Here is a 27116-nt window from a genome sequence, read left to right as displayed (position 1 = left end):
AGATTACCGATCTTAAAGAAACCATTTGAAATATCCAAACTGGTGGAGAGAGTGCTGGGTAAAGTGAAGGCTGTGAGGATCCCGAGAGACGGGCTTGTTTAGATTTTTTGTGCTTCTGCGGATCAGAAGAAATGGGCGTCTCCCCCGATTTTATACGTTTGAAGTGTCGTGGCTGTCTCTTCGGAACAGGGCACACCTCAAGGGGGTTATATCTGGCGTCTCGTGGGAAGTCGATTTTGAAGAGATGAAAAATATTCCTGGAGTGATTGATGCACGTCGGATGAATCGTGTGGTGAATGGTGGAAAAGAGTCTCTGTTCTAGTCTCTCCCTACTCAAGTGCAGTTGGGATATATAAACTACAGAGTCAGAACATTTATCCAAAGACCAAAGCACTGATCATTGTAAAGCTTTTGGTAATGTTTCAAGTGTTTGCAGAAGGGAGAAGCAGAGATGTCCAAGTTGTGGAAAAGATCAAATCATGTGTTTTAAAAGTGAGGAAAATGTGACATGTTGCAATAGTGGTGGGAACCATGAAGCCAAGTCTTTGGAACGCCCGACAAGGGTGAAAGAGAATGAGGTGGCCAAAGTCGGGGTTGTCCAGAGCATTTAATATGCAGCAGCTGTTAAAAGGGTTGAGGTTTCAAACGGTGCTCCTGAAGAGTCCATGGTGGTGGATAGGCCTTCACTGAAGGCTGCAGGGGTTGCCGTTCAACAGCAGAACCCAGATATGTTAAAGGTTAAGAAGGTGGACTTTGTGTTCTTTATAGCTATAGTGATTAATGGCACTGCCAAGGTGAAGAGGAGGTCCAGGAAGATAGATATTATTGTGGATGAGGCGGAGGGGTTCCTGGGACTGAAAGAATTCTTAGCGGAGGAGTTACATGGAATATTGTCACAAGCCGTACCACCCTCTGCGGCAATATACCTTTTCGGGTTGTAGTCCGCCATAAAACCCACAGAAGAATAAGATGTAGATATTTTTGTCAAGCTCCTGTTACTATTTAAGATGTGCTTAAACCCCCTCTTTCCATCATGTACACCACTTTTGAGACAGAAACAGACAAAATAGTAAAGGGTGGTCTCACAAACAAAGAGATTCAGTATGTCAATAACACACAGGTTACCTATTCTTCCCCCGTAATTAGAAAGGGCTAAACATTCAGGTTCTTGGGTCTTACAGACCTAAGACGAGTTAGTGATAATTGTGTCTTTGATCCAGGGGACTTAAGTGCACTTACCTGACCTATGACCCATAAGTCGTAGTCCACCATCTGCTGAGGTGAAACTGCCTGAAAGAAAATGTGCATTATATTTTTGGTAGAATCCTCATAACTTCCCCAATTTAGTTGGAGTTGGTATAAGCAGTGGCGATTTTAGCATGTAAATGTTGGTGGGACAAACTTCCCCATTTTTTTGTATGCATGCCAGCAAAGCCATTACACAACACAACATTAATTGCACTATAACGACGACAAATGGTGCCCACAAAATGTTAGGGCCTACATAAAGCTGTCCCAACAGCAGAGTCCCAACACCTTACCACTGCTACACCTGGCTATTAGCGGAGCCTTGTCTGGCAGCGAAACAGTTCATTCAGCCTCATTTACCGCCTTAAAAAAAAAACATAGCTGATATGGCTGACTTGCTTAAACAAATGTGGTTTCTACTGACAATTGAGATGTACAAACTATGGAATAAGTGGACGACGAGCGGATAAGAGAATATCCGTAATTTCGATTAAGACATTAACGAGCGAGTTAGGACGGATGTAGTCAATATAACTATTTGTTCAGCACTTTTGAAATGTACAGCAACAGAATTCAGAACATGGGCCGTTCTTACAGTATTCTCCCTGTACACCAAGTCAGAACCATAAGATAAATGAAGGGGGCATATAAGCAGACAATGAAAGCGCTTACAATATTCAATGATGAAAATGTATACCAAGAAGGAGAGTGATGGAGTGCTGCTTCAGATGACCTGGCCTCCACAATCACCCGACCTCAACCCAATTGAGATGGTTTGGGATGAGTTGGACTGCAGAGTGAAGGAAAAGCAGCCAACAACTGCTCAGCATATGTGGGAACTCCTTCAAGACTGTTGGAAAAGCATTCCAGGTGAACCTGGTTGAGAGAATGCCAAGCGTTTGCAAAGCTGTCATCAAGGCTACTTTGAAGAATATAAAATATATTTTTATTTGTTTAACACTTTTTTGGTTACTACATGATTCCATATGTGTTATTTCATGGTTTTGATGTCTTCACTATTATTCTACAATGTAGAAAATAGTAAAAATAAAGAAAAACCCTTGAATGAGTAGGTGTGTCTAAACTTTTGACTGGTACTGTATATATATATTTAGCTAAACAGGTGTGGCTCAAAACAGGCGCGGTCGCCACTGGGTATAAGTATAATGACTGTCACTGGTTGACACTGGTTGACAACCATGATAGCCATACATAAAAGGATGGGCCTTGATGGCTGGAGGTTTCGCCACCTCTGTGTACCTCTGTTTATCACTAGGACCAGAGGGGTTTACAACAAAGCAGGATCAATGAGTTAGCCATTGAACTTGCACAAAGGCACAAGGTACCATCGAGGATACTGATTATGTTTCTTGTCTATTTCTTGTCTATGTGCTTGATTGTTGTATGTGTGAAGCAACACCACACCTTTAACCTGATAACCTGGATTCAATTTGATCAACCACATCAAGAGAGACGTCTGGATAGACTGGCGCCAAGACGTGTGTGTTACCATCAGTCCCCGAATTCACCTGTAAATGAAATCAAACTACTTAAATGTTCAGATGGCCAGAACACCCATGGACAGAGGCACAGATCCCCTTAAAACAGAGTGGCATAGTACCCCTCTTCAGCTATAGTCTAGTCCTCACATTCCACTTTGTCCACACACACTTTATCCATTGTGATCTCCCTGGCCTGACACACACCCTCCCCCCACTTGTTTTGTCCATCCATCTATTTTAAAGAGGGGATTTTCCCCTCGGCTAGAAATATACTTTGCCAAGAGCCCCTGGTTATTGGATTAAGTGTTTTGACGCCCCCCTCAACTCTCTGAGCCAGTAAAGCTGCTGCCCCGAGACCAATCTAACCTTTGCTCTAAATCAAGGTTTAGGCCGAGTGGGTGGCAGGCCTGCCGTGCTAGTGAAGGAATCTTTTGATTGACGGAGAGATAGACAGAGGAGAGGCTATGGAGGCTTAGGAGGTGATGGTTTATGTCAGGACAGAGCGGTGCCAAAGCAACCGAATGGCCATGCCATCCATCCTATTAGTCTGTTTGTCAAAGATACATGCCATGGTAAATATAGTTAGGGTTATAAAAATAGTTGGCAATTGGATCACAACAATGGAACATGGAAAGAAACAGCCAGGGCAGGACAGGCTATATAGGCAACTCCATTCCTGGCCTCAGACTGGGCAGGCTTTTGGTACAGCCCTTTTGTCACAGCTCAGCTCTTAAATACCGGATTAGACTAATCATGATCTTCATTTAAGGCCATGATTAAATTGAAGACCATAATTCATTAATTAACCGTTTCTACAGACAGTGAGTAACGTGGCCGTGGCAGGCATACAGCGATCGAGGCTTTCAGTTACTGTTCGATTGAATGTTAAAAGGGCAAAACGAGTGACCTAAGCGACTTTGTGCGTGGTATGATCATAGGTGCCAGGTTCGCCGGATCTAGTATCTCAGAAATGGCCAACCTCCTGGGCTTTTCACACACGACAGTGTCTGGTCCGACAAAACCCAGTTCCTTTTGCATCATGCTGATGGCAGAGTCAGGCTTTGGCGTAAGCAGCATGAGTCCATGGACCGACCCATCCTGTCTGCTGTCAAAGGTACAGGCTGGTGGGGAATGTTTTCCGGGCACACGTTAGGTCCCTTGATACCAATTGAGCAACGATTGAACACCACAGGGTATCTGAACATTGTTGCTGAACAAACCCAATAGAGCATCTTTAGGATGAGATGGAATGGGCTGTACGCAGAATGAATGTACCGATGTCCGATCTGCAGCAACTGTGTGTTGCCATCACGTCAGGATGGACCCACATCCCTTTGGAACGTTTCTGACACCTTGTAGAATCCAAGCCCCGAAGAATGCAGGATGTTCTGGAGGCAAAGGGCGGGTCCGACCCGGTTCCTGTACCTAATAATCTGGCCGGTGAGTGTATATTTTTGCTTGCTGACTCTTAGGGATCAGTTGAATCTACCCATACAATTGTGTAGATTTGTCATTTAGGTGAACTATCCATTTAAGTGTGGATCCAGACAAACCAGAACACTGATCTCACAATCATATATGTACTAGCCCAGATATGTACTTATATTATAGGTAGCCTAGTGGTTAGAGTGTTGGGCCAGTAACCGCAAGGTTGCTAGATCAAATTCCCGAGCTGACAAAGTAAAAATCTGTTGTTCTGCCCCTGAACAAGGCAGTTTAACCAACTGTTCCTAGGCTGTCATTGTAAATAAGAATTTGTTCTTAACTGACTTCCCTAGTTAAATTTAAAAAATATTAGGTCACCCAGCATACATCTATGAGGTACAGCACATGCTGGAGAGTACATGATAATTATCTGCTACACAAACTCATTACCCAGCGTATGAGGAAACAACCTATTATAGAACACAAGTCAAAGACCCCTCTAAATTTGGCAGGACAAAACTATTTTCTCTTCTTCCAGGAGCGGTGGAGGCTGCTGAGGGGAAAACGGCTCACTATAATGGCTGGAACGGAGTTAACGGAATGGCATCAAACCATGCGTTTGATGTATTTGATACCATTCCACCTATTCTGCTCCAGCCATTACCACCAGCCCGTCCTCCCCAATTAAGGTGCCACCAACCTCCTATGTCCAGGAGAGTCCATTTTCTCTTCCCTGCGTTCCATTAAGCCTGTTGTTGTTTTTAATATGATACTTCTTGCCAGGTTTACAGGATATCAGTTGTTTGACGGTATCCTCTGAATAACACAGCAATAAACTTCATTTGAGCCCCCTCAATATAAAGCTAATTCGTTTTTGTTTAAGTAATAAAACAAAAGCTCCCATTTTTCTCTTATTGGCAAACCAAATTGTGGTCATACACAGGACATAGAAGCTAGAGTACAATTATGAATATCTACCTCTGCATAGTGGTAGGCATAGTAGTCATCGCACATACTTACGTTGCTGTGTCTCTACGATGGAATATGCATTGTGTGCATGTAGGTTCTTAAGTGTGTTTAAATGTATGCTGTGTGATTTGGTTGAATAAGAGTGTCCGTCCAAACAGGTCTACTGGTACATAATGTACATCACAGGAGGTTGGTGGCACGCATCTTAACTGGGGAGGACGGGCTCATAGCCATGGCTGGAATGGACTAAATAGAATGGTAATCAAACATACGGTTTCTTATGCATTTGATACCATTCCATTACAGCCATTATTATGAACTGTCCTCCCCTCAGTAGCCTCCTGTGACGTACAGTACTCTCCTTGTGGGGACCTGAGAGTAAATCTGTTTGTCTCCATCTACAGTTCACAGTAGGAACTGTCCCAAGATAAGAGGGAATGTTTGGAGAGACTGAAAATACTGCAATTGCGCCTCCCAGAAACGTAAAACACAATGGATCACATTCACACTGCAGGGCTACCATCTAAACGATTTACATTACTAGTAAACCTATAGACATTTCCAAAATTGAAAGAGCCCGAAGAAGCTGTTCACACAAGGAAACATTTATTAGCAAAATAACAAAATTAAAATGATTGACTGTAAGGCCATTTTTCTAAATTAAATCACACCACACAAGAAATGTTAAATCACATCCACTATGCCACATTTAACAGATGAGCAATTGCATTATTCTTTTAAAATGTATTTTACTTTGGACATTAATAGTTTGTAAAATACAGGAGACATAACATGCTGGGTGAGTGCATTTCAACTGCTTGGCATAAAACAGTGCTAATTACCCATCACACATTAATACTGCTGGACTCAAGTCTCAGAAGAAAATGTAAAATACTGCACGAGCACAAGAACTATTGAAGTCGTTCAATGTGAGGGGAGATTGGGGGTGATTGATCCAATACATGTCTGGCATCCACCGACCAATGTGTAGATGGAACGCCTATTGAGAGAAGAGGTAGAGAGAGGTTACAAATCAATTCACTATTTTAGACGCTGCAGAGTAGATGCATCACAAATAGCATGTCCAGTGGCGTATTTATTTTATTTAAGGGAGTCATGCTGAGAACAAGGTCTCTTTCACAGATGAGCCCTGTAAGTATAATGTAGAATCTGTTTTGGCCTATAACCCATTATTCAAGTCCCTAGTAACTTAACTTACCTGCTTTTATGGCCAGTCACCACAGCCCTAAGGCCCCCTGTGGCGATGGATATGCATCTTGCGGCTGAGGGTGCGGGCCAGTCGGTCCACGGTGGTGCCGATGTGGCCAAGCTCTTTGCTGGAGACGAGGCCGTCGATGTTTCCGCTGTACCACAGCACCCAGCCCCCCAGGGACATGAGCACGAACAGTGCTCCTGTGTACACCAGGAGGTCCCCAAAGTCCCTGCCTTTGATACTCAGAGGGACAAAGACTCCCACCAGCAAGGCGGTGCCACCCAGCAAGTCCATCAGCACTGCAAAGGCCAGGGCCAGTTTACAGTGGGACAGGCCATCACAGAGCCCCATGGTCACACCTGAGAGAACGAGGGAATCAGAAATCTGACCTGGGGTGCTACAAGTTGACACAAAAAAAACTGGGTAAAGAATAAGTGCATCAAATAAATTCTAGGGGATATGAAAGGCTACAAGTAATTTATCATCTACATGAGTTGGATATAAAAGTGGTTGGTATTAGGTTACAAAGATTTAAACAATGTTTGTATGGGATAAACAGGAACCCACTGGTCAAAACGGGTTGAATCAACGTTGTTCCACGTCATTTCGACCAAAACAATCAATGTAATGAACTTAAATCAACGTGGAAAACTAATTGGATTTCCAAAAGTCATCAAGGTAAGAGAATTTCGTTTCTTTTACACCTAACCTTTAACCTAAATCCATTGACAGGATGATATTTTTGGATGATTTCACGTTAACTCACAACTCAACCAAATGTAGTCTAAATCAACTGAACGTTGAACTGAGATGGCACCAGTGGGAAGGCACTATTTTAGAACATCAGAATAGCCTAACTAATTACATTTTCACTCCAAAGGAACAAAGAAAATAGTTAGGCTAGGGAGGCTACATTGTTTTCAAACCATTGGCTTTCCATAGTCGGTAGCGTACAAGTTGCCCTTTGTCTGGAAAATGTGTCATGTTTTTACTTTGACCTGGTGAAACTGATGTCGAATCCGACATAGTTTAATGTCTTTTTTTTTATTATCAAAAAATTGTTATCTACCTGGACAAGTTGTGTAATCTTCCGGAATTCGATTACCACCTTTTCACTTTTTTGTGTTTTTCTCAACGACCACTTTACCCCTCCCACAATTCCACCTGAGCCCCGCCCACAAACGGTAAGCAAAAATTGTATAAGACATGGTTATCATTGGTAGGCTAATAAGGCTAGAAGATGCAAATACAGTAGTTGATGTATGTGAAGACACGATGAAGTAGGCATAAAGTTAGTTTCACTGTAATTCGTATACATTTTCATTAGCCATCAGGAAGTCCGAAGCGTTACAAGTCGTACGCATGTGCGCTTGAGGAGAAAAGCTGACAAATTTACTTGATGGGGAGCGGATGGTTATTAACTTACTTATTAACTTGCGTCTTTTTTGTTGTTGTTGCAGAACGAGGTAACAACTAATGCAAACGATTCGATGACCTTTCATGCGAAAACACAAGTTGTTTTTACATGTATCTTCATTTGGCTTCATTTAGCGACATTTCAGCTTTGTGCAACCAATTTAGGAGCATGTGAACTTACTAGAGATACAACTCATATGGCGAAATTGCATTTTAATATTAAAGTTATTGTTTTACAGCTGGTGACATCACCGTGTCGAAGGACTAATGACTGTTTTAACACTTTCCGTACAATGTATAATCCACGATGGTGCTTATTATAATGTTACAATGTTGCCATACGTAGCCTATCACAGATTTGCAAAACAACACTCAGCCCATGAAAGATGACTGATCCTCGGACAAGCACGAGGAATGCAACAGGCACTTTAACTTGTCTTCCTCCTCCGGTCTAATTGTTATTTTACTAAATTACTGCATTTACTATAGAAATGTATAAAAGCAGGTTTAGCCTACTCTCTAGGCACTTAAATTTATCCTCCCTTTCTGGTTTATCAAATGACATAATTGTTAATTATGTGTCACTCGTGTCACTGCCATTGACTGTGGTCCCTAAAGGTCTGTATAATGTTGTGGATGGATGTGAAGTCTCCTTCCCCTTTGAGGAGAACATACAGAATACTAGTGAGTTAAGCAGCCCCTTATAAATATGTTCTCTTATCATGAAATGTCAGATCGTTCCGGGCTACTCGAACACAAGCAACATGATCTGCAGTTTATTGACTCATGTCACTAATTGGCTAGACATTCCACAGACCTGGAGGGTGGAGGTAATTAAACTATCATCCCTCATGAATAGGGCTCTGCATAATCACCTCTTGATACCTTCATCAACTCAATTAATAATGTAAATATGGTGTCATAGGTCATAACTTTTCAGTGCATACCACCTGCTTCTGGCCATCACCTACAGGTTTAGAAACTAATGGGGGTTCCTTTCCTCCTATAAGTTCAGACATCAAGGGATAGGAATGTAGACGAGAAGTTATTGACCTTCATGGGGGTTCACTTACCAAAAGCTATAAAGCTTTGGTCACAGCCATTTGGCTCTAGCTTCAGAATGGTTTTCCCCCCTACATCAGCTCTTGAAGTATCTTGTTCATTGTCCAAAGTGGAGATTGTGTTTGAATAATTTTCTAACAGTGGCTAATTGCAGGATTACTGCATTGGGGGCTCTGAGAGGAGTTATTTTTTTGTTTACCGAGAGATTTCTGTTCTCCCAACCAAATTTTTTTTGCAAAGAAGAAGAGATGTGTAAGAGAGGTTTGTAGTCTGTCACAGTATTAACTAAAAGCCACATTTTGTGATGTAGCCTATTACAGCAGTTACATAGAAAAATTGTGTTTGCTCCATCCTGAGTCATCCACTGTTTGGGCATGCTGTTTATGGTAATTGGATTATGTTTTGTCTTTCATTCAGTCAGATGGCGCATCAGAATGATGATTTGAGGTGTTGCTGCATGACTCATGGATAGTAGAAGCACTGACATATTGCAGACACTGCATTCCTCCGTTTGAGAAGAAAATGTGAATAATTTGAGCATATATTGTTGTTTTGGTGGTAGAGAAAGTTAATGGACAGGCACACCGTTCTGAGCCGTGGGTTTAAAGAAACTCCACCTGTACATGTTTCATTTGTTTTCATTGTTGAACCATTTGTTAATACCTGAATATTTTTTTATGTTTATTTTTCTTTTCATTTTCTTGCCACGTTTTGATAGGTCAGTGAAAGCAGTGTAAACCATCTGCTGTACAATAAAACAATATAATTTGTGCAAAATGTAGTTTTTTGTAGTTGGTATCTGTCTTCCTAGATATTAAATTGATCAGAAATGTGCCTGTGTTTATTACTAACTGGCTGGCCTCTGAACAATATTCCAGAATTCCTCTGCTCAGCACACACACTAGATTAGCGTTATTCCATGCCGACAGAGGGCATCCTAATTCCTTGTGTCCGGTCTTGATTCAAACAGATGTTTATTTGTAGCCTTGGTAGCTAAACTAACAAGATCAAGTCATTAAATCTAGGTCCAAAATGTCGGATTTTGATGAATTCGAGAGGCTGTTGACTGAAAATAAGAAAGGTGAGTGTTGCTGCACATTCATCCTACAGTAATGGTTAATTTGACCATCTACAGTAGCTCCAATATATTATTTTAGCTAGCTATCATACCGGTAGCTCCCTGTCACTGCATTGCTGCTAACTAGTTTGCACAAGGCCTATAAGGTGTTTACCAAAACAATATTATGACAAGAGACTTGCATGCTTGCTTGCACCTCTGCTGGCAGTGTATAACAAACGGGTACTGTTTGACACGCTATCCATACCTGAATAGCTAGCTACATCTGCAGGATTGACTAGTGACATTTTTTTATTTGGGAGCCACATTTTTTAATTGCGACCTGTCCATTACTTTTTGACTTGTGCTGCTATTAACTGCAGCACGCTGACTATCCGATAACGTATCTAAAGGGTACTGTACCAGGACACATAACTATACATTTATGCAATGTAGAATAAGGGAATAGTGTTACAGATATGCCTACATATCGTGCTTTCTCTGCATGTTGATGGAGTGAATTTTGAATTGCCTTTTAACTCCTCTAACGTTAGCTATAACAGGAGTAGCAGCGTATGACAGTTTTTTCCCCCGGTACTGTGCATACAGCATACAGTGCATACAGGCCTTTTCTCTCCTGCTGCAACTAAGGGATCCTGTGTCTTTGTCAGTGACTCTGCCCTACTCGCTTATTCTTCCTCCCTCCCCCTTTTAGAGCGGGACAAGGAGAATCGGCACGGACGGCGCACACTGTCCCGCAGTCGCAGCCGAGAAAGGAAGAAGAGGAGCTGGGAAAGGAGGAAGAGTAGGGCAAGCCGCAGCGACAGCAAGGACCACCAACACAGGCGCAGGTGGATACCGCTGTTCAAGTTTTTGAAATTGTGAATAGTTGTCTGCTTTGTGGACCATTGACCTGTTTCAAGTATTTCTTTCCCCACCTTTATGCAATAGTAAACGGAATACCCATGTTTTAACTCTCATTTCAGCACACAGACTCAAAAACAATCCCAAGAGACTGTTGTGAGGTACAGTAATACAGCGGACAGTGACTTGCATGACACCTTCAAAGTATAACTGCTAATTATGAGTCAGCTGTCCATCTGTTGGTTAAGTACTGTACTTGGTGGTTGTTGTGTGTACTAACGTTAGAATTGCTTCTTAATACAAGGTCAAGGTAAGGGGAGACGACTTGGATCTGTAACTGTCTTAGAGGCTTGCTTTGAAATCTGTGCTTATATTTTGGTCGATATCTGATGTCTAATTCATATACAGATGTGACCATGTAGGTGCCAGGAAGATAGAGTTCTGAGAGGAATGTGTTTTAACCATCAATCCCCAATTTGTTTTATTTTTTATATCCCTTTGATTCCCATACTTTTGTGCTATTCATTGTCCTCTGTCCACACAGTCTCTGCATTGCCTGGCTATATGTCCATCTCTCCTGTCCTGTCCCCTACTGTTTCTCTCCTGCAGTCGCTCTCCAGCTCTGCACAGAGAGAAGAAGAAAGTGAGGAAGTACTGGGATGTTCCGGCACCAGGCTTCGAACATATCACCCCCCTGCAGTACAAGGCTATGCAGGGTCAGTTTGGCAATACTTGTCAGCTCTCACTATAATAGTGTCACATCACAGTCCGTATTATGTCTGCTCAAAAGCAAAGGCTGTTGATGTGATATTGTATGAAAGTATTCAACTCGGTCCCTCTCTCACTTCATACATATACAGTACAAGTCAAAGGTTTGGACACACCTACTCATTCAAGGGTTTTTCTTTATTTTTACTATTTTCTCCATTGTAGAATAATAGCGAAGACATCAAAACTATGAAACAACACATATGGAATCATGTAGGAACCAAAAAAGTGTTAAACAAATCAAAATGTATTTTATATTTTATATTCTTCAAAGTAGCCACCCTTTGCCTAAGCGCAAACCAGATGGGATGGCGTATTGCTGCAGAATGCTGTGGTAGCCATGCTGGTTAAGTGTGCCTTGAATTCTAAATGAATCACCAACAGTGTCACCAGTAAAACACCATCACACCTCCTCCTCCATGCTTCACGGTGGGAACCACACATGTGGAGATCATCCGATCACCTACTCTGCATCTCACAAAGACACGGCTCGTCACCAAATTTGAACTCATCAGACCAAAGAACAGATTTGCACCTGTCTAATGTCCATTGCTTGTGTTTCTTGGCCCAAGCAGGTCTCTTCTTCTTATTGGTGTCCATTAGTAGTGGTTTCTTTGCAGCAATTTGACCACGAAGGCCTGATTCACACAGTCTCCTCTGAACAGTTGATGTTGACATGTGTCTGTTACTTGAACTCTGTGAAGCATTTATTTGGGCTGCAATTTCTGAGGCTGGTAACTCTGGGTCTTCCTTTCCTGTGGCGGTCCTCATGAGAGCCAGTTTCATCATAGAACTTGATGTTTTTTTGCGACTGCAATTGAAGAAACTTTCAAAGATCTTGACACAACACAACTGATTGGCTCAAACGCATTAAGGAAAGAAATGCCACAAAATAACTTTGATCAAAGCACACCTGTTAATTGAAATGCATTCCAGGTGACTACCTCATGAAGCTGGTTGAGAGAAAGCCAAGAGTGTGCAAAGCTGTCATCAAGGCAAAGGGTGGCTACTTTGAAGAATCTCAAATATAAAATATATTTTGATGTGTTTAACCCTTTTTTGGTTACTACATGATTCCATATGTGTTATGTCATAGTTTTGATGTCTTCACTATTATTCTACAATGTAGAAAATAGTAAAAATAAAGAAAAACCCTTGAATGAGTAAGTGTGTCCAAACTTTTGACTGGTGCTGTACATAAATATATAGTCATACATAGTCATACAAAACATTAAGAACAGCTTCCTAATATTGAGTTGCACCCCCCCCCCCCCCATGCCCTCAGAACAGCCTCAATTTGCCAGGGCATGGACTCTACAAGGTGTCGAAAGCATTCCACAGGGATGCTGACCCATGTTGACTCCAATGCTTCCCCACAGTCAGGGGAGCAACTTTCACTGGGGACGGGGACATGACCCGCCTCCCCCCACACACATTCTGAAATAACAGTTTTATAATTACACTGTGATACAAAATGTGGCTCCGGTGTGCTTTAGGACCATGTGGACGCCTCAGAGCGGTCGGGTAGGCTGTTTTCCGGTTTCAGCCAGCTGGATTTAGGATCGCACGGACAACACAGAACGTGCAGACAGGCTGTGTGAAGGCAAGGCTTCTGAAAGGCTGGCATATAGGACCAGGAAGGGAGAGATGATCAGAGGCAGCTGCTGTCTGTGCTTTTTCTTCGAGTTGTAAAAGCAAGCAGAACATAAACGGTCTACTCTTTAGTTGACTGATCTAGCTGGCAAGGTTACTGCTGTTTGACAGAATTAGTTTATTTTTATTCCAAATGCTGAGCTAGTAGTGTAACTGACATGTTACGTTAACCAATGTTTCATCCCCTCTTGACTGAAATGAATGAACTACTAGCAGCTAGTTAATTGTAAAATTGATTAAACGAAACTAGATCATCAAATTTTAAAATGTTCAGGAGAGAATTCCAGGACCACGGAGCTCAGTAACTAAAACAATTTCTACCATGTGTCACGATCGTTATATGACAAATGAGTGGACCAAGGCGCAGCGTGAAAGAAATCTTCTTTTAATGAAGAAAAACAAACACTTACTAAACGAACAAAAAACAAACGTGACGCTAAAACGAACTAAGTGCACACATGCAACATAGAACATAGACAATTACCCACAATCACCTAAAGCCCATGGCTACCTTAAATATGGCTCCCAATCAGAGACAACAATAAACAGCTGTCTCTGATTGAGAACCAAACCAGGCAACCATAGACTTTCCTAAACCTCTCTACTGAACACAAACCCATACACTCAACAAAAAACCCCTATACAATACAACCACCCAAGACGAGACAAAACACAAACATCCCCCCTGTCACACCCTGACCTAACTAAAAAAATACAGAAAACAAAGAATACTAAGGCCAGGGCGTGACACCATGACCTGTTCTAATTTTTGGTACTGTTAGAAGCAAATGAGAATGGGACCGTAATTTATATTTATTTACCGACCTGACTAAAAAAGAAGAGAAAAAATTGAATTTTACCCAATATGGCCTTATAATTCAGTGTATACCAGTGTTTAAGCCTACGCAAGGTCAATGACTGTCACGTCTGTCGTCGGAATGAGACCAAGATGCAGCGTGGTAGGCGTACATTTGGAATTTATTAAATGAACACCAAAAAAACAAGAAAGATAAACGACACGCAAAGTATAGTAGCGCTAAACCAGCAACTAACAAAAACAAGATCCCACAACAGAAAGTGGGAAAAGGGCTGCCTAAGTAAGATTCCCAATCAGAGACAACGATAGACAGCTGCCTCTGATTGGGAACCATACTCGGCCAAAAACAAAGAAATAGACAACATAGAATGCCCACCCCAAATCACACCCTGACCTAACCAAATAGAGAAATAAAATGGCTCTCTAATGTCAGGGCCTGACAATGACGGCCAGCCAACAGCGCTGTAGAGATCACAATGATGTGTTAGATGTTTTATCTACACAGAATAATATATATCACATTTACATAAGTATTCAGACCCTTTACTCAGTACTTTGTTGGAGCACCTTTGTCAGCGATTACAGCCTTGAGTCTTCTTGGGTATGACGCTACAAGCTTGGCACCCCTGTATTTGGGGAGTTTCTCCCATTCTTCTCCTTAGATCCTCTCAAGCTCTGTCAGGTTGGATGGGGAGCGTCGCTGCACAGATATTTTCAGGTCTCTCCAGAGATGTTCGATGGGGTTCAAGTCTGGGCTCTGGCTGGGCCACTCAAGGACATTAAGAGACTTGTCCTGAAACCATGCCTGTGTTGTCTTAGCTGTGTGCTTAGGGTCTATGTCATGTTGGAAGGTGAACCTTCGCCCTAATCTGAGGTCTTGAGTGCAGCAGGTTTTCATCTGGAGCAGGTTTTCATCAAGCATCTCTCTGTACTTTGCTCCGTTCATAGTTTCCTCAACCCTGACTAGCCTCCCAGTCCCTGCCACTGAAAAACATCCCCCAGCATGATGCTGCCTCCACCATGCTTCACCGTAGGGATGGTATTGGACAGGTGATGAGTGGTGCCTGGTTTCCTTCAGACGTGACGCTTGGCATTCAGGTAAAAGAGTTCAATCTTAGTTTCATCAGACCAGACAATCTTGTTTCTCATGGTCTGAGAGTCCTTTAGGTGCCTTTTGGCAAATTCCAAACAGGCTGTCATGTGCCTTTTACCCAGGAGTGGCTTCCATCTGGCCACTCTACCATAAAAGCCTAATTGGTGGAGTGCTGCAGAGATGGTTCTCCTTCTCCACAGAGGATCTCTGGAGCTTTGTCAGAGTGACTATCGGGTTCCTGGTCACCTCCCTGACCAAGGCCCTTCTCTGCCGATTGCTCAGTTTGGATGGGCGGCCAGCTCTAGGAAGAGTCTTGGTGGTTCCAAACTTCTTCCATTTAAGAATGATTGAGGTCACTGTGTTCTTGGGGACCTTCAATGCTGCAGAAATGCTTTGGTAGCCTTCCCCAGATCTGTGCCTCGACACAATCCTGTCTCGGAGCTCTATGGACACTTCCTTCGACCTCATGGCTTGGTTTTTGCTCTGATATGCACTGTCAACTGTGGGACCTTATATAGACAGTTGTGTGCCTTTCCAAATCATGTCCAATCAATAGAATTTACCACAGGTGGACTCCAATTAAGTTGTAGAAACATCTCAAGGATGATCAATGGAAACAGGATGCACCTGAGCTCAAATTCGAGACTCATAGCAAAGGGTCTGAATACTTATGTAAATAAGGTATATACTGTATATATATTTTTTTTTATGAAGCGCGTAAAAATCGTCTGTCCTGGGTTGCATCACTCACTACCGAATTCCAAACTGCCTCTGGAAGCAATGTCAGAACAATAACTGTTCCTTCACGAAATGGCTGAGGAGCCGCTAAGATCACCATGCGCAATGCCAAACGTCGGCTGGTGTGGTGTAAAGCTTGCCACCATTGGACTCTAGAGCAGAACTGTAAAGTTTGGTGGTGGAGAAATAATGATCTGGGGCTGTTTTTCATAGTTTGAGCTAGGTCTCTTAGTTCCAGTGAAGGGAAATCTTAAGGCTACAATATACAATGACATTCTAGTGGATTCGGTGCTTCCAGCTTTGTGGCAGAGCCCTGACCTCAACCCCATTGAACACCTTTGGGATGAATTGGACTGCGAGCCAGGCCTAATCGCCCAACATCAGTGATCGACATCACTAATGCTCTTGTGGCTGAATGGAAGCAAGCCCCGCAGCAATGTTCCAACATCTAGTGGAAAGCCTACCCAGAAGGGTGGCGGCTGTTATTGCAGCAAAGGGCAGACCAACTCCATATTAATGCCCATGATTTTGGAATGAGATATTCGATGAGTAGGTGTCCACATACTTTTGGTCATTTAGTGTACCTACCATAGCCAGTTCAGCTCTAGCTAGCCTCTAGCCATGTGTCAGGTAGCATTATCTAACAGCTTTTGTGTGTATGGAAATGTTTTGTAGCCTTTGTTTTGTCCCGTTTTAACAGAAGTAAATTTGAACCATTGTATCATTAGCTAGAGCTAGCCAAAAGTTGGGTAACGTTAGCTAGCTAGCTCACTGACCTTTGCTATTATTTTTGCCTCAATCACACTAGACCCGAATCAAATGATTAAACCAGCGGCCAAACGATTCTTCAGCGTAATGTGGGTTTTTATGAGTCAGTAAAGCAATGTAACGTTATTCAACTGTTAGTTTCCCTAGTTAATTCCCTACTTTTCACAGTGACACATTAGAAACAGCTCTACGGGCTACACTGCCATGGTGTACAGTCAGTACACAACACTATGCTCATCATATCCCAGCAGGGTCAGGCAGCCAGGGAAGACCAGTCTACGGAGCTTAGGTGAATTTTGCAATCAGTGAATGGATACAAAGTTCCATCCTGAGTTGATGGGTAGGCTACAGTCTGGGATCTAGGAATAATGGTCATTTCAATTATTGAACCGTTGATTCTATTCTTGGATAATATAATGTATAAATGTACACCAAGGTAATTCTTTGTCATGCTTCATCTGAGCAGTATCAGATGGGGACCTGGGTCTCAGCAGGGTCAGGCAGCCAGGGAAGACCAGTCTGTGACAGTGCTGAGGAGAACTTTTGCAGATGCAACACTTTATTCTCTCTGTGCAGCAAACACTGGACAAGTAAGAAGCTTCAAAGATTGAAACTATTTTAAGGCAGTCTGACAAACATTTCCAAACGGTATCAAGGTTTTGTCCCGATGACGCAAAACAGGTCAAACAAAAATGCGAGGAAGACCTGGGAGACACTATTGATGATGATAAATGGATACAGATGTGTTAGAATGCCCAGTCATGTTCATATAATCTCAGACATAAATTATTGCAGTTTATTATCATCCATATAACATATTATTAGCCAGTTAAATGCAATATCATGCACTCATAAATGTACTTCCTCTGCTGGAGGTTTAAAACACAAAAGGGGACATATTTGCATATGTCATGCTCTTGTGAAGGCTGGCTGAATTCTGTCAAAGAGTATGTTCTTTTATCCCAGCATGTCTACTGATTCTCTCTGTATTTGTTTGCTTATAAATGTTGATACTGGAGACTGTTATCAGGCGAAACTGTAACCTAGCATTTATAGAGGCACATGCATTGCCATTAATTGGAAGGTTGGTTATCCGCCAATAATGTCACATTGGACGTTATGCATCACTAGATTTGATTTATGTCAAGATTAAGGGTATACTGTGCAACTTTCATAAGGTCTGGATTCCTTATGGAATACTGTACAAAAAAAGGAGTCTATTGAAAACCTATTTCGTCAATCCCTAGCTTCTGGGCTGCTCAGTCCTAGCCCTGGGGGTCTGCCGTAGTGTTGGTTGTCACTCTGGCCTTGGCCTAACACACCTGAAACCAGTAATGGATGTTTCACTAAGATCCTAAAGCTGAGTGGGGTGTGTTGGGTTGAGGCGCTGCAGGGCCATGGACCCCTAGGGGCAGGACGGGGTAACCCAGCTTTATTGTGTGCAAGTAAAAATAGCTCTACAGTACTATTAGGCCTATGATACGAATGATATGAGGGATGTACTGTTTCTGTGTGAATGTGTAGGAGGTGTATGTGTGTTTTTATTAAATGTTTGATTTCCAAACCTTTCCCTTGAGACATAAAATATGGGAAGGAAGTTGTGTTGGGGAGAGAGTTGAGTTATTGATTAGACTGGTGAGGGTTGGGGATGCAGGCGACTCGGGCTGGCTGGGTGGTCTGGCTGAAATTTGATATAGAGGATATCTTAATAAAAAGTATTTTGTACTTTATTTGTAAGAATTTGTTAGGCTATTGGTTAAAGATGCAACACAATATTGATTATTGAATTATCATTGATCTATATTGAACAAAAATATAAATGCAACATGTAAAGTGTTGGTCCCATGAAATAAAAGATCCCAGAAATGTTCCATACGCACCAAAAGCGTATTTCTCTAAAATGTTGTGCACACATTTGTTTACATCCCTGTTAGTGAGAATTTCAACTTTTCCAAGATAATCCACCTGAAAGGTGTGGCATATCAAGAAGCTGATTAAACAGCATGATCATTACACAGGTGAACCTTGTACTGGGGCCAATAAAAATACACTCTAAAATGTGCAGTTTTGTCACAACTTGTGCCCGTGCCCACAGTTGTGTCAAGTTGGCTGGATGTCCTTTGGATGGTGGACCATTATTGATACACATGGGAAACTGTTGAGCATGAAAACCCACCAGCGTTGCAGTTCTTGACACAAACCAGTGCACCTGGCACCTACTACCATACCCCGTTCAAAGGCACTTAAATATTTTGTCTTGGCCATTCACCCTCTAAATGGCACACATACACAATCCATGTCTCAAGGCTTAAAAATCCTTCTTTAACCTGTCTCCTCATACCTCATAGCTTTCACCCTGGAGTCACCTGATCAGTCTACGTCATGGAAAGAGCAGGTGTTCCGTATTTCTTCTCCGTTGGGAGTCATATCTAACTTGAGTCCATGTTCCTTTCTCAGCTGCTGGCCAGATCCCAGCCACAGCCCTACTGCCCACCAAGATAACTCCAGAGGGGCTGGCCTCCACCCACACTTCTGTACCTGTGGTGGGCAGCCAAATGACCAGGCAGGCCAGGAGGCTCTACGTTGGCAACATACCTTTCGGAATCACAGAGGTAGGTAATAGAGAACTGCTACCCATTCCACACTACTGTGTTGTACATAAGGCCTAAAATACAGTTAAAGACTAACGCCACAACCCTATGAGATATGGGTAGTAAAACTCTGCATTTCATCATCGCTACTGTGTCATAGCATCAGCCTGGTCGAGAGCCTTCTACATCTGCCTTCCCCACTGCAAAATGTATAGTAAGTGACTCTTTGGTGTGATCGTCCATGTTGTGTCAATAGGAGGCTGTGATGGATTTCTTCAATGCCCAGATGCTCCTCGGCGGTCTTACCCAGGCCCCTGGCAACCCTGTTCTAGCTGTGCAGATAAACCAGGACAAGAACTTTGCCTTCCTCGAGGTGTGCTCAACTAAAATGTATTTAATATAAAAACAAAATAGCATGAAATAGATCATGGACGGCAGTTATTAGCTAACTTGCATTGCCCTGTAACAGTTTCTTTCCTGAGTGCTGAAGTTTTGTTGACTTCTGCATTCTTCTGCAATAGCACGTCAGAATGTTGACCTTCTCTCTACCTGTTCCTCTTCCAGTTCCGCTCGGTGGACGAGACGACCCAGGCCATGGCCTTTGACGGCATCATCTTCCAGGGTCAGAGCCTGAAGATCAGAAGGCCTCACGACTACCAGCCCCTTCCCGGCATGAGTGAAAGCCCCAGTGTCTATGTACCAGGTGGGTCTTTCCATAGGACATCCGCGGCTTGTTGACCCTGTCGAATCCTCTGATTTCAATTCAAATGTACTTAACCCTATTTCTCACTGTTGCTTGGATTAGGAGTGGTTTCGACCGTGGTGCCAGACTCAGCCCACAAACTCTTCATCGGTGGCTTGCCAAATTATCTCAATGATGATCAGGTCAGACCTTTCTAGCTCGTTGAAGTCCTTCTTTCTAAGTCTCTGGCATGATCAATAAATGTTATGCTACTGTTTTATTTAAGGTCGAGAAGAATTTGATTCAGTTCCAACAATGTTACTTGATAGAGCAATCTGTTTTCCTGTCTTCACACCCTGCCTTCGTCACCTAGGTAAAAGAGCTATTGGTCTCCTTTGGACCTCTGAAGGCCTTCAACCTGGTCAAAGACAGCACCACGGGCCTCTCCAAGGGCTACGCCTTCTGTGAATATGTGGACGTCAGTTTGAATGACCAAGTCAGTGTCAGATATTATACCTGTATTGCTGTGTGCAATCTTGCTATAGACTTGAGGTTAACATAAGGTCATAGACTCTTGGGCTGCATGTCAATAGTCCAAAGTGACTACCCTGTGTTTCTTCTTTCATCTGCACTGATCTGCTATACCTGGCCAAGTGAAAGCAAATCTGATATAGAATTTTATTATCAATGTCTATCATTTTTTATTATTCTAATCGGTCTGCAACCCAGAGTGTGTAAAGTTCTGGTTTAAATGAAACAGACAGAATTCCCAGCTCACAATTAGTCAAATCAAAATGTATTCACGAGAGCTCTCCCATTCCCATACAAAGATATTCCTTTTATAACATTCTTCTAACCTACGCACACACATGCACACTAACATTAGGAGAGCTATCTTCTTCTCTAGAATTCTGACCACAGTTTATCACTACCCAGCTGACAGTTCCAGTCCCCCCCAGATAAAGGAAACCTGGAGGGGGTACTCCCTGTCATATCGTACATTCCCAGATTTATAACCAGCATTTCAAGACCTCCAGAAGCAATTTAACTTACCTGGTACATTCTTTTTCGTTTACTTACAACTCCGTTCTGCTTTGCGTGCATATGTTCCTTTGGGAGGGAAGAATGGTCTGTCCACCCTATTCACAAATGATTTATTCATATTAGTACACAGGGACTGGTCTCTAAATGACATTCTCTGCTACTTAAAATGACTCACAAACCAATCCCTTCCCTAGCATCATGGAAGAAAGACCTTTTCATATGTAGTACTGTGACTAATTGGACTAGAGTTTGGTCCAACATATCGATTTCATCAAGAGACCCCAACCACCAAATTCTACATTACAATTTTGCCCATAGAACTTACTGTACACCATGCAAACTATTTAAGATGAAAGCTAGACAAACCCCAAATTGCTCAATGTGCCCTCCGGGGGCTCCTGGCAAATTGTTTCATATGGTTTGGGAGTGCCCAGTGGTTTAACATTTCCGGAGTTGTGTTTCATCCTGTCTTTCTGACATAATGAGTAGAAATGTACCATGTTCACTATTTTATTGTTAAATGATGACACTAGACCTATCTGTCAAACAGCAACGTATTTGGCTGGCTGGATCAACAGCAGCCCAAAAAATGAGCCTCACGTTGGCAGCCTCCTCATTCTTTAAACAGACAACAGTGGCTGCTGTCATTCATGGCTATTATTGACATGGAAATATCTGTAGGACTGTAGGCATGCATGGGGCGAGTGAAAGAAACACATTTGCTTTTTCATCAACGTTATGGCTCTGTAAAAAAAGACTGCTATCTAACTTTGGGTTCTGGAAGTCCTGTGGGTGGGGGGTGGGATGGGATGGGAACTGTTTGTCTTGTTCGGTCTTGTCACTTGTTTTTCTGTCCATGTGTACCTGTTTTGTGTACCTTTATTACAAATAATAATAAAAAAAAAAACATTTGATCACTGTTCTAACTCTGTTTGCTGACTCAGGCCATTGAAGGGTTGAATGGGATGCAGCTGGGGGACAAGAAGCTCCTGGTCCAGAGAGCCAGTGTTGGGGCCAAGAACGCAGCTCTGGTGAGTACCAGAGATGATAGACTACAGAGGCACACTTTACAAATGGATGGTGTTCAATATAAGACAGAGATGGGGGAAAAATGTGTGATATTTTGGGGACCTAACTATCCCCTCTGTTTCAAATGTTCTCTCCCGTTTTGTGCCTTACTGAACACAAGCCTTCTTCGATCCACCTCCGCTGACCTAAAACATCAAGCTGTTTCATATCAGGACATTCCAGAGCTGATTAAGGAATTAACTAAGCGTATGCACCACTGCAAAGTAGACAGTATTATTACAAAAACAAGTTGGCCATTGAATAATAACGGTTTCATTATTTATTTATTTTTCTTTCATTTCCTTCTGTGTTTTTACACCATAAACATTCTAAAACATTTTCTAAAAGTATCTCATGTTCTTTCAACCTTCCCAATAACCAACACCTCTCCCCACCCCTCCCCTCCCCAGATAGGTATGAACCAGACCCCGGTGATCCTCCAAGTGCCAGGCCTGATGCCCACCTCCATGGCCTTGCTGGGTGGCCTGCCCACTGAGGTGCTCTGCCTGATGAACATGGTGGCTGTGGAGGAGCTGCTGGATGACGAGGAGTACGAGGAGATCGTGGAGGACGTCCGCGGTGAGTGCAGCAAGTACGGCCAGGTGAAGAGCATCGAGATCCCCCGGCCTGTGGATGACCTGGAGGTCCCAGGCACTGGGAAGGTGAGGATGGGGAGGGGAATAGGGGTACCTGGGTATTAGGATGGGATAGGGCATGGGGTGTTTGTTGCAGTGTTTTGAGGAGAGTTTGTGTTGTTGTTTCAAAGTGAATTTGTTCAGTTCAGGTGAAATTATTGAATCTCCTTGGGGAAATTTGTCTTTCGCCTCCCATCAAACAAGCATAGCAATTCATAACTTATCACTCTTGCCTAGGCTTGTGGTAATAGTTTCCAATGCAATAATCCCTTTGTGTGTGTATGTGTAAACATGTATCATAGTTGATTGCTGTAGAATTACATTTAACATGGTTGTCTGGTTCCATACAGAATGGCCATACACCCACTTTCCTATCCTTTCTTTCTTTCCCTCTCTCTCCCTCCCTCAGATCTTTGTGGAGTTCATGACCCTGTTTGACTCCCAGAAGGCCATGCAGGCACTGACAGGCAGGAAGTTTGCCAACAGGATGGTGGTGACCAAGTACTGTGACCCAGACGCCTACCACCGCCGAGACTTCTGGTAGACCTGAGAAGCAGAGAGAGGGAGAGAAGCAGAGTTTCATGTTATTTATGTAATGATATGAATATTTATGACCATCACAACACTCAACTTTTTGCACTTTTTTAAAAGAGGAGGCGTAGAAAGTTCATTTAAGGCCACTTATCACTGTAAAATCAGCAGAATTGGTTGAAGTATTACTTTTGTCCTCGTCGCTTATAATTGTATGATTTCATTCAATGAATCAAGTTCAATCATGATTTTAACCATTTTATTTGTCCATGCCTGAGCCTCAGGTACCAGTTGTTTATTGTTACACCAAATGACCAAAAGTATGTGAACACCTGCTCATCGAACATCTCATTCCAAAATCATGGGCATTAATATGGAGTTGTTCTCCCCCTTTGCTGCAATAACAACCTCCACTGTTCTGGGAAGGCTTTTCACTATTTGTTGGAACATTGCTGCGGGGACTTGCCCCAAGAGCATTAGTGAGGTCAAGGCACTGATGTTGGGCGATTAGGCCTGGCTCGCAGTCGGCATTTCAATTAATCTCAAAGGTGTTCAATGGGGTTGAGGTCAGGGTTCTGTGCAGGCCAGTCAAGTTCTTCCACACAGATCTCGACAAACTATTTCTGTATGGACCTTGCTTTGTGCATAGGGGCATTGTCATGCTGAAACAGAAAAAGGCCTTCCCCAAACTGTTGCCACAAAGTTGGAAGCACAGAATCGTTTTGAATATCATTGTATGCTGTAGCGTTAAGATTTACCTTCACTGGAACTAAGGGGTCTAGCCTGAACCATGAAAAACAGCCCCAGATCATTATTCCTCCTCCACCTAACTTTGCAGTTTGCATTATACATTGGGCAGGTAGAGTTCTCCTGGCATCCACCAAACCCAGATTTGTCCGTCGGACTGCCAGATGGTGAAGTGTGATTCATCACTCCAGAGAACACGTTTAAACTGCTCAAGAGTCCAATGGTGGCGATCTTTACATCACTCCAGCCGACGCTTGGCATTGTGCATGGTGATCTTAGGCTTGTGTGTGACTGCTCAGCCATGGAAACCCATTTCATGAAGCTCCCGACAAACAGTTCTTGTTCTGACGTTGCTTCCAGAGGCAGTTTGGAACTCGGTAGTGAGTGTTGCAACCGAGGACAGACGATCTTTACGCGCTACACAATTCAGCACTCTGGCGGTACCATTCTGTCAGCTTGTGTGGCCTACCACTTCGGGGGTGAGCAGTTGTTGCTCCTAGACGTTTCCACTTCACAATAACAGCACTTACAGTTGACCGGGGCAGCTCTAGCACAGCAGAAACGTTATGAACTGACTTGTTGGAAAAGGTGGCATCACTATGATGGTGCCCCATTGAAAGTCACTGAGCTCTTCAGTAAGGCTATTCTTCTGCCAATGTTTGTCTATGGAGATTGCATGGCGGTGTGCTTGATTTTATAAACTTGTCAGCAACTAGTGTGGCTGAAATAGCCAAATTTGAAGGGGTGTCCACATACCTTTAAATATATATATATACAATTTTCAGAACATCAACGCCACTTATCGTGAAGTCTGACTCATGTCTGAGGGGACACGCAAATACTGTAAGTGTGTGTGTCTACATTTAACTTATCATCACCACCCTCTTTTGATAACAAAATGTCTGAAAATTATGTAATGTTTTGACTTTGTGGCTCTGGCACCAATTCTCAGTGGGCAACCCCCATTCCACAATAAACAATATAGTATATTAACAGGAAGTACCTGATGAACCAGGCCAGATTCTGTAATAGAAGGCTCTCACCCAATCAGAGGTACTGTGACTGCCTCTGAAATTGATACAGCTGGGTTGTGTTCATTAGGGCACACCGTAGCAAAACGTTTTGCAACAGAAAACAAATGTGTATTTCTTATTGGAAAAGTTCAGATAGTTCAGATCTCTCTGTTTTCTTCAGTTTGGTGTCTAATGAACATGACCCTGAACTCTCCCCGCCCACAGCTTCCCTCTCTCTCTCTCTCTCTCCTTAGAAAATCTGCTATACAGCTAAAAGCCTTTTTCAGAGTTATCACTGCCCTGCCTCGACCATTGGTTGGTTTTGTAAAACAACATTGACACAATGTTATTTATTTCACTGTAAAATCATATCTGCTGTATTTTTGTATTATGTTTTTATATGTTTCAATTGTAAGTTCCTATTTACCCCAGTTGAGCTCTCATGGCTTTGTGTAACAGTATAACTTTAGACCGTCCCCTCGCCCCGACACGGGCGCGAACCAGGGACCCTCTGCACACATCAACAACTGACACCCACGAAGCGTCGTTACCCATCGCTCCACAAAAGCCGCAGCCCTTGCAGAGCAAGGTGCAACACTACTTCTAGGTTTCAGAGCAAGTGACGTAACTGATTGAAACGCTACTAGCGCGTACCCGCTAACTAGCTAGCCATTTCACATCCGTTACATTTGCCTCAAAGTGAGATCTCTTTAGGACCCAAAGAGGCATGTGGATCTGCACTTGTGAGGCTTTCTGATGGGTGACATGAATTCAGGTTTATGACAGGCGAGACAATATCAAAGTGAAGATAATGTAGATAATTTGTAGGTGTGGGTAGGCCCTATGAAACAATATGAATCAATTACATACCCCTTTCTTCCACTTCCACTCCTCTTTCCTATTTAATCGTTTTCATTGTCTATACTACAAGCACCACACTTGGAGGAACCTGTCTGACATTGTTTTACTTTCTATTCCCATCCCCTCCTCCAAGACCTTCCGCTGCTTCGAATTACATAATGGATATTTCTTTTGACAGGTTTTGCGCTCCAAATGCTGGTAGTCTCCTGAGGATCTTTCGATGATTTGCATTACCGAACCATTTCCACTTCTAAGACTGTTTGTTGTTTTCCTAAACAGGTTGAAAGATTATGTAAGAAAATGTATTTGTCTCTGTCCTTATACTGTCAACAGGTTAGCAGGTGGGAATTTTTGCACTCCGTCACTTCCCTCAACATTGTAAGGTTGTATTTTTTTATTTACAGAAGGTCTGAGTGATCACATTAAAACAGAATTAATGTACTCTGATGCCTGTCTGATCTGTTTAATGTCTACAGGATATTGAATCAGAATTTTAGTGAGCGTGTGGCTCGTCCTTGGTATTTTATAGAGCCAACTATTTAGGTTCTGCTCCAAGAAGGAATATTGGAATATTTTTTATGGTGAATGGAAAAGGGGATCAAAAGGTGTGATAGAACAGTGTCCAGAGACTCCATATAAAACCGATGTATATCAATGAGGCTCCAGAGTGGCGCAGTGGTCTAAGGCACTGCATCTCAGTGCAAGAGGCGTCACTACAGTCCCTGGTTCAAATCCAGGCTGTATCACATCCGGCCGTGATTGGGAGTCACATAGGGCGGCGCACATTTGGCCCAGCATCGTCCGGGTTTGGACATCATTGTAAATAAGAATTTGTTCTTAACTGACTTGCCTAGTTAAAGGTAAAAAATATATATAAATAAAATCTAGATTCATGTCATCTCCAAGCTAAAGTTACTGCTGAATTGCTGTCAAGTGTTCCCAAATGGGCAAAGGCTTGAATCTGTCTTTAATTTTCCAGTGCCTTCCAGTGGGGTTGGAAAAAAAGAAAATGCCAGCCCAGAGTTCTATTCAGTGAGTTTTGAAAAGTATATATTGTAATAATGCTTTAGACTGATGGCAACATATTTTATTTTAGTCATGTAGGCCATTTGATTAATGAAAGACAGCATTGAATGATTTCATATTGCACTGTAATTAATAATCTACATGGCAGTCTACACTTGGACTATTACAGCTCACATTATCAATAGATTTTCTGTAGGCTCAGTTTATTATCATGTTTTCTTGTCATTTGCTGGTCAGTGTTACTGGTTAGTGACGGGGATCAAAACATAAGGGGGGCGAGGTTTGAGAACTCATGTTTACCTTTCACCTTTCAAAGTTAACCAAT

At 42.6% G+C, this 27116-nt stretch overlaps 2 protein-coding genes and 1 long non-coding RNA gene across 3 annotated transcripts; 1 reads left to right on the top strand and 2 right to left on the bottom strand.

The window, feature by feature from the left end:
• Positions 1–5733: 5733 nt before the first annotated feature.
• LOC139023286 (transmembrane protein 238-like) lies at positions 5734–7511 on the bottom strand. Its single transcript, XM_070436128.1, has 3 exons — positions 7427–7511; positions 6364–6716; positions 5734–6144 (listed from the first exon to the last, which is right to left on the bottom strand). Exon 2 carries the CDS (start codon positions 6706–6708, stop codon positions 6391–6393), a length of 318 nt encoding a protein of 105 aa, XP_070292229.1. The 5' UTR covers positions 6709–6716; positions 7427–7511; the 3' UTR covers positions 5734–6144; positions 6364–6390.
• A 2260-nt stretch (positions 7512–9771) lies between these two features.
• Positions 9772–26212, top strand: LOC111954709 (splicing factor U2AF 65 kDa subunit-like). The gene is made up of 12 exons (XM_023974596.2): positions 9772–9916; positions 10608–10743; positions 10879–10917; positions 11366–11472; positions 19051–19205; positions 19441–19557; positions 19749–19887; positions 19990–20069; positions 20240–20362; positions 21855–21941; positions 22389–22640; positions 23023–26212. Exons 1-12 carry the CDS (start codon positions 9868–9870, stop codon positions 23155–23157), a joined length of 1419 nt encoding a protein of 472 aa, XP_023830364.1. The 5' UTR covers positions 9772–9867; the 3' UTR covers positions 23158–26212.
• LOC139023319 (uncharacterized) lies at positions 22258–26507 on the bottom strand. The gene is made up of 2 exons (XR_011474458.1): positions 25775–26507; positions 22258–23159 (listed from the first exon to the last, which is right to left on the bottom strand). It is a non-coding gene; the product is annotated as an uncharacterized lncRNA (long non-coding RNA).
• Positions 26508–27116: the final 609 nt, after the last annotated feature.

Source organism: Salvelinus sp. IW2-2015, linkage group LG30 (genome assembly GCF_002910315.2).
Source record: "Salvelinus sp. IW2-2015 linkage group LG30, ASM291031v2, whole genome shotgun sequence".
Taxonomy (NCBI): Eukaryota; Metazoa; Chordata; class Actinopteri; order Salmoniformes; family Salmonidae; genus Salvelinus; species Salvelinus sp. IW2-2015.
This window is presented reverse-complemented; position numbering and strand designations above follow the sequence as displayed.

Bases quoted from the DNA above. Each gene is read 5' to 3' on its own strand.
- LOC139023286 (XM_070436128.1), bottom strand. From the start codon at position 6,708: ATGGGGCTCTGTGATGGCCTGTCCCACTGTAAACTGGCCCTGGCCTTT.
- LOC111954709 (XM_023974596.2), top strand. From the start codon at position 9,868: ATGTCGGATTTTGATGAATTCGAGAGGCTGTTGACTGAAAATAAGAAA. The intron at 11,473-19,050 runs GTCAGTTTGGCA...TTCCTTTCTCAG, and splicing joins GCAGTACAAGGCTATGCAGG to CTGCTGGCCAGATCCCAGCC. The intron at 21,942-22,388 runs GTGAGTACCAGA...TCCCCTCCCCAG, and splicing joins GGGCCAAGAACGCAGCTCTG to ATAGGTATGAACCAGACCCC.